At 44.7% G+C, this 10,904-nt stretch overlaps 1 protein-coding gene across 1 annotated transcript in view; it reads left to right on the forward strand.

Annotated features, from left to right (window-relative positions):
• LOC109480230 overlaps positions 1–10,904 on the forward strand; it is a 24,037-nt gene that overhangs the window by 3,597 nt on the left and 9,536 nt on the right. Inside the window, exons 2-14 of the mRNA XM_019782378.1 lie at positions 3,976–4,041; positions 4,322–4,373; positions 4,619–4,686; positions 5,006–5,160; positions 5,561–5,701; positions 6,156–6,285; positions 6,668–6,756; positions 6,995–7,107; positions 7,344–7,411; positions 7,661–7,747; positions 8,430–8,641; positions 9,059–9,162; positions 9,639–9,760. Coding sequence (XP_019637937.1) covers positions 3,976–4,041; positions 4,322–4,373; positions 4,619–4,686; positions 5,006–5,160; positions 5,561–5,701; positions 6,156–6,285; positions 6,668–6,756; positions 6,995–7,107; positions 7,344–7,411; positions 7,661–7,747; positions 8,430–8,641; positions 9,059–9,162; positions 9,639–9,760 — 1,407 coding nt within the window. The remainder of the gene's footprint in view (positions 1–3,975; positions 4,042–4,321; positions 4,374–4,618; positions 4,687–5,005; positions 5,161–5,560; positions 5,702–6,155; positions 6,286–6,667; positions 6,757–6,994; positions 7,108–7,343; positions 7,412–7,660; positions 7,748–8,429; positions 8,642–9,058; positions 9,163–9,638; positions 9,761–10,904) is intronic.

Raw genomic sequence — 10,904 nt, forward strand, 5'->3', positions numbered from 1 at the left:
CTCTCCGCAAATAGCGGAGAGGATGTAGGACTCGGGAGCTATAATAGGTTTGGTAACCAGGCTACCTCCAGACAACCTTCAGTGAGTTCAGACATGTGTCCTAAGTACCTAAGACCTTACATCGTTGAAACAGCTTGCATGGCGAGAATACTAGTTTTTAGGATCATTCAGGCCACTTCGGTCTTCAAATGCTTGATCAAGAACACCTGCAAGTACGGCCGCATCCTGACAATGTGACATCAATATTTGAAGGAATTTATCTATTCCTTGTCTTCCTTCCAGTTTCACCTCCCCCTCTTACCCTTTCTTCCCCGAGCTCTCTCTACTTCCTTTCCCTCCCCTTGGCCTTTTCGTCTTTTGGCCTTTTAGACGTCCCAGTGTTTTTCTTGGAACCACTTCAACAATTTTACAGTCGGCCACAAACTTTTATATCAAACACGTCTGCACCATGTGCCGATGCCAGGGGTGTTTCTGCTGAGAATCCAGATACTGGAAATAATCGGCAACTCCAAATAAGGAGTTTTCTAATTGCGGGGTCTCTTTATTTCTTAGCAAGGGGCGGCTAAGAAAAAGGCGACCTCTGAACTGAGTCTGGGTTTGGGTCTTTGATGGATCATTTTGCATTTGGCTCCACGAAGCTTGAAATTGCGACCAACTTTCCTCAACATCCTTAAGTCGACTGCAAAACTAGTCTACAACTAACCTATCAGCTTGTATTTGTACAGTAAAGTTGATGTAGTGTTGTCCTCTTGTAGGCTATGCAAGCCTTTCAATGTTGAAAAGTGCATTTTTTTCTGTACAAGAGTGAAGCATAAGACGTTTCACCTGTACATCTGCATTCGTAAGATTGTTGAAAAGGGGGTCAAGAGTTTGTCGAGTCTCGTTTTGCCTAGAAGTAAGTTAGTAGTCTAGGGGTCAGAGGGTATCCGTGATCTGTCAGTTACAAAAAGAACAAAATGTCGCCTGCGGGGAAGGGGCATGTGGTGTAGTGGGTTTCACCTAGCCTCCACCTGGTCTTTGTACGGGAATACGGATCGTAGAACTCGGCAAAAAGGAGAGTAAAGTTGTCCAGGGGAGTCAGTCCGTGGGAAGGTTGTTTCTTTCTCTGCGCGGCCAGTCAAACCCCAAGGTGGCCAAACTCTCCTGGAAAATATTCTCCTATATATAGCCAGTGTAGTTAGTCTGGTAGAGACAAGGCTTTACCTGTTTTATCTGTAGCTGGGCTACCTGACACCTGGTAACAAGAGCTGCGTGATGCCCCAGGGCTATGTTTCTGACCTGTGTTCGAGAGTTCATTTTTTTCGCTTGGTTGGATGGGTGCAACGTACGACATGTCACCAAACGAAAGACTTTTCAACTTTTCACCAGAAGGCGGTGCACTGTGTCACATTGACGATAGTATACGAATAGTACCGGATATATGATTCAATACTTCAGAGTCTAATCTATTGCCAACATGACTTCCGATGGCGGATATCCAACCACTATATTTCCATTCCAACATTCATAGTATCACAAGACATGGCGACGGCACACTCATAAGTTTTTTTGTGCCGCCACCAACGCAGACAAACGCAGGGACAACAGATATACTCATTTTCACCTGGAAATTCGTGCAAAGTGCATTTCCCAAGAGCACAAGATCGGTGTCATGGCAGGATTCGAACTCGGGACCTCTTGGTTCTGAGCCAAACGCTCTGTCATTACTCCACACGACCCCAGCCGCTATGTGATCATCCATTTCCAAGATACCAGACATTGAAGCCCACAGGAAAGCGAGTCTCTCTCAGAGTCAGATGTTCAGTCAGACGGACCGCAAAGGTTACTTCTGACTTCTGACGTTTAGCCCCCGAGGCGCGCAGTTGGGCAGTTTTCATTGGGGGCGTTCCATTTCATACATGGGGATAGTCTAGGGGCTAGTCACGAAAACTACATTCAGCGTAGTTTACTGCTACTGTACTGTATTAGGCTATTCGTTGTTCTTTTCTATCAGATCTTGGTCGAATATACCGTACGTCCAGTGTAGCAGTCCTAAACATACCCCTGCCAAATTGTACCTGGGGGTAGGCTGATCAGGGGTTTAGTTTGACATGTTACACCGGTGGGCGGTGCCGGGGTTGTAGACTGTCACATCACTATGCACGCTAGAGGCTTGACCCTTCTCAGGAAAACTTTCAAACCGTCTGACATCGGGCAGGATTCGAACCCGGGACCTCTTGGGTCTAGTCTAAGCCGAACACGCTACCGCTACGCCACACGACGCCCTCTCACACTCTCTCATTGCACTGTCCCTCTCTTCACACAGTGTCCCTGTGAGTACTATGCACGCTAGGGGCTTGACCCTTCTCAGGGAAAAACTTTAATACATCTTCCGAATGACATCGGGTAGGATTCGAACCCGGGACCTATTAGGTCTAGTCTAAGCCGAACACGCTACCCCTACGCCACACGACGCCCTCTCCCACTCTCTCATTGTACTGTCCCTCTCTTCGCACAGTGTCCCAGTACTATGCACGCTCGAGGCTTGACCCTTCTCAGGAAAACTTTCAGACATCTTCCGTCTGACAGCCGTCCGTCTGAACCCGGGACCTCTTGGGTCTAAGTCGAACACGCAATCGCTACGCCACATAACGTCCTCTCACTGCACTATCCCGAGTTGCTTTGCGCGCAGGGAGGGTAAGATAGCACGCACCCCCCATCTGTGTGTCACTCTGTGGTCGCGGGTAGGATAAAGGGGACCGAACCATTGCGCATCCCGGGGAATCGGTAGGGGAGACGCATGTCAAGTTTAAAAAAAAAAAAAAAATCCCCGCGCAACGACCCAGTCATTTCGCCTCTGTTTGGGCGCTAATGGCCTTTCGCGGCCCCAGTACAACTCTCATATCTTAACCCGAGCAGAGAGCAAAGTGACGAGGGATTTGGTACTGTCCCTCTCTTCACACAGTGCCCCAGTTCTATGCACGCTAGGGGCTTGACCCTTCTCAGGAAAACTTAAAGACATCTTCCGCCTGACATGTGCGAGAACTCCTTCTTGACAGTTCACCCCGTTGCTAGGCAACGCCGCATTCCTCTCGCTAACTCCGACCAGACAAGACTCCAACTTTGTTTACTTCGTGACGTCAGCAAAACAAACTGTTTAGATATGTCAAGAACGATGTAAACAAACTGTTTAGATGTCCTGATGAGGGTTCGAGAAAACATTCGATTAGTTTTACATTTTATCATTTAAGGCAATAATGTGAAAATAACCATATCAGATGAAATAGTACGAAGAGTTTGAAAATAATATTTGAAACTTTTCTGTGACTTTTTTTAAACTACCAAACTTCTCGTAATTCAAAATTTATGAAGCAATTTGATGAATTCTCTGGCCCAGACGTTTCAGATAGGATCCACTATCATTCTAGGTCACTGATAAAACGTCTGACTCTTAAATTTACCCAGCTGTTTATTTTCTCTTGCATTACGTTTTGTTGTACCTGGATGTCTAACCTTCATTGACGGACCAAAACACTCTGTTACAAACTAAATCAAATACTGTAAACCTTGTTGGACCATTGTGTTCTTGACGTGTCCATGAATTTAAAACTTTTTACCGGTTGACCGCACTGGTGTTTCCGCAAGTTATGCCGGGTCATGTCTCCCTATCTCCCAAAATAAGCAAAGATGTGGGGGAAAAGGTACACAAACATGAACATCTGTCACTTTCCCTGACCAAAGTCCGGCTAACCCTGCGGTAACCTGCAAGGAGAAGACATCGTGTCAACAGTTCATGCGTAATTCCTAAACGAACTTCCTATCTTACCACTTTACCAAGGGAAACAATTAAGAACAGATATTATAATTTCACAGTACATTTTCAAGTAGGGCACTTCACCATATTCTAAACAGTTGAGATTTTGAGAAGGAAGATAGTTATAAATTGATTGATTGATTGATTGATTGATTGATTGATTGATTTTTTTCGCCATACAGTACCTGGAGCGGAGGTTCTCCAAAGGGGTACGCCGGGTGGGATCCGCTACCTTCATCCTGCAGATGGTGAGTCAAGGAGAACGGACCATTTTCTGCAGTTGTCATGGAAATCGCTAGGTGATGCTGTAAAATACCATAGAGATTGAGAATGAGAGCGAAGCCAGTCAAAGTTTAATTTTGCACGACAATTGTTATAGGTAGTACCGCACAGTATTGTACAATCTACGTGTATTCACCAATATTGTAAGCTATATAGTATTCAATTTGTTCGAATGTACAATGTATAAAGCAAAGCGTTGTACTGTACAAGGTCTGGAGAGTTGAGCTGTACTGTTTTGTATTACAGGTGATGTACATGGGAATTGTGCTGTACGCACCGTCACTGGCCCTGGAGGCAGGTATGTTGGGAATGAAGGAACGAACTAACGAACGAACGAATGAATGAATGAATGAATGAATGAATGAATGAAATGAACCGTCGCCTTTGCGAGGTAGCACCCAGCAGCCTCCTTTAAGCTACAGATAGACATTTTTTTCTTCGAGATGACAATTGCAAGTTGGGGTAAAAATATGTTGCCTTGGTAGAGCCTGTGCTTGAATCTTATATCTACTTATAAATCGTTACGTTGTTTTACCTCCCCAGTGACGGGTATGAACGTGTGGGCCGCCGTCCTGTCTCTCGGCATCATCTGTACCTTCTACACAACTATCGTAAGTTCACCTTGTACGTCTGGTTGTCACGTAATGAAGCTCAAGATTTTTGTCAAGATTTGATAAAAGAATGAGAACTTGAAAAGTAACATTTTCAAAGCAAAATGCAAATGATTAATGTTGCAACAGGAGTCTAAATCCCTCCTACTATAAAGTTGCAACATTATGTAATCCTACACTAGTAACCATGGTCACAGCCGTCTGGTTCATTCAGGTCAGAGGTTACTGTTTGTAGAAGAAGAAGAGGAAACGTAGCAAAAACAGTATGTTTTCCTTCGATAAACATAATGTAGTAAAATTTTGTTCCGTTTCCCTACAGGGTGGTATGAAGGCCGTACTGTGGACCGACACGTTCCAGGTGTGTGTGATGGTGGCGGGGTTTCTCGCTGTGATTATCCAGGGGTGCTCCCAGCTCGGCGGCATCTCTCAGGTCTGGCAAACCAACTACGAGGGAGGACGGCTGGAGTTCTTCAAGTACGTTCCACATGCGATATGCATATTTTTTTATATTATGTTAATTAATGGAAAACATATTGCTTTTGCTGCGTTTCCTCTTCTTTTTCTTCTCCAAACAGTGACCTCTAACCTGACTGAACCTGACTGTCTCTCACTATGGTAACTGGTGTTGGGTTACATAATGTTGCAATTTTATAGTACAATGTAGTAGGGATTTAGACTGCTGTCACCATAGATGTGTTTGAGTACGAATTGACCGCGCAGACCATATGCGAAGGTATATGGTCTGAGGAAGGTGACAGACGGTTACCGAAACGTCGGCTGAGTAAAAGACTTGATTGTGTAAAAAGAGTCTCTTTACTCAGTGTCTTACCAACCTGATGAAACTATTCACGGATGACTTCGATCGTCCCCGCAGTTTTGACCTGGACCCCCGTGTGCGCCACTCCTCCTGGTCCGTGCACATCGGCGGAACCTTCATGTGGATCGCCATCTTCGGCGTGAACCAGGCGCAGGTCCAGCGCTACCTCACCGTGGACAGGCTCAGCAGGGCACAGATGTAAGAAATAAACATTTTTTTCTTCTCTCAGTCAAAGTTTAGCCTGGGTGCCATCCGATTTGTAATGGCAACCCCGAAAAAATCGTCCAGGCTAGTCAAAGTTAAAATTTCTGCCAGAATTTGGACGATTCAGGGCCTCCACCAGGCTTCCGGGAGCGGCAAACTGTTCTCTTAGCGAGGACCAACTCTGCAGGCATATGACTGTCTATTTGGCCAATTTCCAGCCGCTTCCCGAAGCCTGGTGGAGGCTAAACTGTCTAATGAACGTGTCAGTGTCTGCATGAGTAAAGATATCTTATGCTAGCATTTTTTTCAGTACCATGTTTACAGTATTGCGGTCTTGTGCTGTACCGGTATACGAGTACCTTATCGACTTCACCGCATGTGTATGTAGCTACGGTTCTGATTTTGAGTGCCCAGAGTGGCATGACTGTTCTTTATTTTTGATTTTCAGTGCCCTGTACCTGAACGTTGTCGGGCTGTGGCTGATCGTGACCCTGGCTAGCCTGTGCGGACTGGTTCTGTACGCGTACTACAAGGACTGTGATCCGGTCACGGCAGGATACATCAGTACTTCGGACCAGGTAATGAGTTCATAAATCCCCGATCGCCTTTCCTCACTCACTCACTCACTCACTCACTCACTCACTCACTCACTCACTCACTCATTCTCAAACCCACTCACTCACTCACTCACCCACTCACTCACTCACAAACTCACTCACTCACTCACATAGTCAGTCACTCACTCACTCACTCACTCATTTGTTCATCTATTTATTTTTTTGCCGATCTTTCATTTATTTCATAATTTTTCCTTCTAGAAGTATTTATATCATTTCTCAGCGTCCCATTTGAAACAAGACGAAATTATTTTGTTTTTTATTTTTATTATTTTATTTCTTTTTTATTTCTAGATTTGGGGATTTTAAGCATAATTTTCGCATTCTTTCTCGGTATGTGTAGTTGATGCCCCTGATTGTTATGGAGATCCTGAGCTGGTTACCAGGTCTGCCTGGCCTCTTCGTGTCCTGTGTGTTCGCCGGCGCTCTAAGGTGGGTCTTTCTTGTTCTTTCTTGCACTAATATCTGACCAAGGGCTCTTCCAGTAACCATTTTCCGTCAGAATTTAGGGAATTTTTGCTCGATGACGGTCAATATACATTGGGATAGTGTGGTTTCAACTCACTATGTAGACAAATGACTAGAATATTGGCTTTACAAAATCAGGTTTCTAAGGCCTAGAACTGCATTGGATGCCTAACACGCTCCTTTACGTCCCTTTTCGCCACAGCACGATGTCTTCTGGTTTGAACTCTCTGTCCGCCGTGACACTTGAAGATTTCGTCCGTTCCTTCAAGAAGGATCTGACAGAGGCCCAGTACACCATGATATCTAAGATCCTCGGTAAGACCATTCGCGTGTTCACTTCTACAACCTAGATTTACCATATTATTTCTCTCTGTCAGTCTCGTAAGACTATTTCTTAACTGCGCAAAATAAGATGGTACAGTTCCTTTACAAATCGAATTCGAGCTCAAAGACTCATTCCCTTGTTGACCTCTACAACATAGTTTACCATTCTCTCTGTCAGTCAATCTCGAAAGACACTAATAATGTTCAATGTTTTGTGTCCTCCTTAGTGGCCATCTATGGCGGGCTGATGATGCTGATGGCTTATGTCTCATCTTTTCTTGGAGGCATCTTGCAGGTAATTCTAACATCTCAAAGAAACTCACAAAACATTGATGAAAGGAAACGCAATACCCAGCTCTCTTTGACCTCTACCAACTTAATTCTGTCCATTATCAAGTAACATGACTTATGAGGTTTATACTTTCGACCCAATGTTCGGTATTACCTAAGGCCTTCGTCTAGGAGGATTGACCCATCACGTGACTCCAGTAGTGGGTCAAAGCTCCCTTGCCATATAAGAAATGTTGATTTCCATTCATTCCAGGCTGCGCTGAGTATATTCGGGATGATCGGCGGGCCTCTACTCGGGCTCTTCACTCTCGGCATCCTCTTCCCATGGGCCAACGTCTGGGTGAGTTACACCAAACTTCTAAGAATACGTTACGACAGACTAAGACATGCTTCCGTACATTCGTACGTACGTACAGACATTCGGTCATATCTACTGACCTATTCATAGTAAATGATAGCAACTTTTAGCCTGGTACGTATCTAAACTCATTATTGCTGCATTGGTTGATCGGAGACTGTTTGACGTTCGCCTGAAATACGGTCGAGATCGGACACAAGGGACGAAAGAGACCCGGCAGCTAAGTAGGTTTGGGTACCAGACTAGGTAACTTCAAGTTGAGAAATATCTACGTTACGTAATCTATAATTTCTATAAATATCATTTGGATATTAGTTTGATTTTTACTTCCAGAATAGTTTCATCAGGTTGGTAAAGTATAGGATATAAGGGTTTTCAATTACACAACCAAATATGCCTACCTTGCTTACGTTTCGGTGTCTCTCATCAGACACCTTCTACATACTAGTAGCTTCTGACTGAAGTTCTGCCTATAGCGGCGAGAAGCAGAACTCCAGTCAGAAGCTCTGAAGAAGGTATCTGGGAGACACCGAAACGTCAGCAAAGTAGGAATATTTGGTTGTGTAAAAAACAAACCTCCCATCTCCGTCATGGGCCATACATTGTACCTGTGACAATCGTTGTGCAATAAACTTTGACGTGACGTGTTTTTTTCCCAAACCAGGGAGCCTATGCGGGGACGGCCGTGTCCTTCCTGATAGTGTTCTGGGTGGGGATCGGTGCGCAGGTGTACAAACCGCCGGTCAACAAACCTCCCATCTCCGTCATGGGCTGCCCCCGGGTCAACGAGACCGTCAGTAACGTCACCATGTCAGCCGTTACCATGGTAACAGACATGTTTGCCACGACGGAGGCCGGTCCGATGGTGGACGACAGGTAGGATGACGAAATGTGGATCAGGAAAAAGAGGATGGTTACCTTTTTATACATGGCCCGTTTTTTCTGTCGCTAACCCTACAAAAAAAACGGGCCATGTATACAAAGGTAACCATCCTCCCCCATCAACCTCTGCTCGGAGAGTACATATATCTACCCTATATCAATAGCTTAAGCTTACAAAAACTGGCTACATTACATTGAACGACTTGTTACACCTAACCTTGGAACATCTAACTCTAAACATATTGTTTAAAGCTATCTAGTCATAATGCTCCTACTTTACCTAGTGGCTGCGAGTTCCACTCTGCAATAATTCTAGTGAAGAATGAGTTTTTGAACACGTCATCTTTTTAATATCCAATAGGAGACTGGCGTTCAAAGATTTGAAATGTTTATTCTGCCTCTCGTTCCCAGGCCGGGCGTGGCTAAGTACTGGTACTCGATGTCGTACCTGTACTACAGCGTCATCGCCGTGCTGACGGTACTGGTCGTGGGGCTGGTCGTCAGCTTCATCACAGGTGGGTCTTGGATAATTATGTTTAAATGAAGGAAAACATATTGTTTTTGCTCAGTTTCTTCTTCCTCTTCTTCTTCCCCAAACAGTGACCTCTGACCTAAACCAATCTTGTGTCTGTTACCATGGTAACTAGTGTTGGGTTACATAATGTTGCAATTTTATAGTAGGAGGGATTTGTCACTCACCGTATATGTGAATGTGTTTTGGTAAGAATTAACAGAGCAGACCATATGCGAAGGTAAACATTATGCAATTAGCTACCCTGGTCTTCATTCTGATTGGCCCATCGTCTGCTTCATAACGAAGGGGATGGGGGATTCTTTAATCTGTTCTTTGGTAATATTGGCATTAGCTTTTGCTTCCTTCATTCTGACCGGTCGAGGAAGCCGTTGAAATTCTGTAAATTGGTGAATGGATTCCTCCATACCAAGTTAGCATTATGCATCTTCCATCAACCGATTGTTTTCTCGTTCCCAGGCGCCCAGGACCCCGAGGAGCTCGACCCCAGGCTGATCACGCCGTTCTTTGACACGGTGTGCTGCTGCTTCCCGGAGCGCTGGCGCCGAAAGCTGCGGTGTGGCGTCCCGCACGAGGACAGGGTACGGAGCTCTCTGTAGTTTCATACTTTATCAATCAAGTATTTCTCCTTTCTGTCGACATCATCTGTTTATGCCTTAGTCTCTATCAGACTTCGAAGGGTTGCTGGAAAATAGTTAAATTAACCAAATAGAGTGAATAATAGGCCAGAGGAATTAGCCTACCTAAGGACAATTAGTCTTAAGCACCTAAAGTACAATTTGCAATCCTCAATTCTCTGGCACATTATTTATCAGTAGTTTTTTAAACCAATTTTTGCTATTATTTCCGTAACTCATTGGAGTCTCTTAGATACTAAAACGTTACACGTCTGTCTGTCAGTCTCCTTTTTCTGTGACCTGGGATTGTGACGTAAGCAGCAGGTCAAAGGTGGTTGGAAGTCGGTATCGACCCCCGTCCCAGTTCAAGGACTGTTGCTGGGGCCTGATGAAAGCTTCATCTACTCTTCCCTATTTTCAGTCTTCCCTTTTCTTTTATATTTATTGTCACACAGCTGCTCTTGGTAACAAGGTTCAGAAGACCCTAAGTTTTGTACTTATTGTTGTCACTCACGTTTGAAATTGATGACGAAATGAACCCCTTCCCTACATGCGTTACAAAAGGAACTCTGGATGGAAAGAGATATGAAGGCGGAGGACTCAGAGCAAGGTCAGGATCCTGTCGAGTTAAAACCAGTCGGTCGAGACTCACAGAAACCACTTCTCAGGCGCAAAGTGCCATGGGATCATAGCCCACCAGAGGTGTTTGTGACTAACTTCGTGCAAATGGTGTTCACAATGGTGGTGGTCTAGCCTGGGTGCGGTATTATTTGTATACCGGGGCTCCCATACGCTCCTGATGGCACCTAGGCTAGCGGTGATCATGTATAACTAGAGGTCGGAGATCTCATGTCTTCGTCAGAGGTACATCGTTCTAGAGAAATTAACATGCGTATTCTTCAATCTTTTTAATAATCAATTTGGTCTAAAGAACAAAAGAATCTCTGTACTATTTTTATGGTACAGAACACCCTGAAACGGTTTGCCGCAGATTATACAGATGCGTCGTCACCCGTGTTAGCCCCCCCCCCTACCGTTATTTGTAGTTGGTACTGTTACTTGGAAAAAAACGGTTAACTAGAAAATTACTTACTGTGTTGTAAAGTAG

This window comes from Branchiostoma belcheri, unplaced genomic scaffold, assembly GCF_001625305.1.
Source record: "Branchiostoma belcheri isolate BF01 breed outbred unplaced genomic scaffold, Haploidv18h27 scaffold50, whole genome shotgun sequence".
Taxonomy (NCBI): domain Eukaryota; kingdom Metazoa; phylum Chordata; class Leptocardii; order Amphioxiformes; family Branchiostomatidae; genus Branchiostoma; species Branchiostoma belcheri.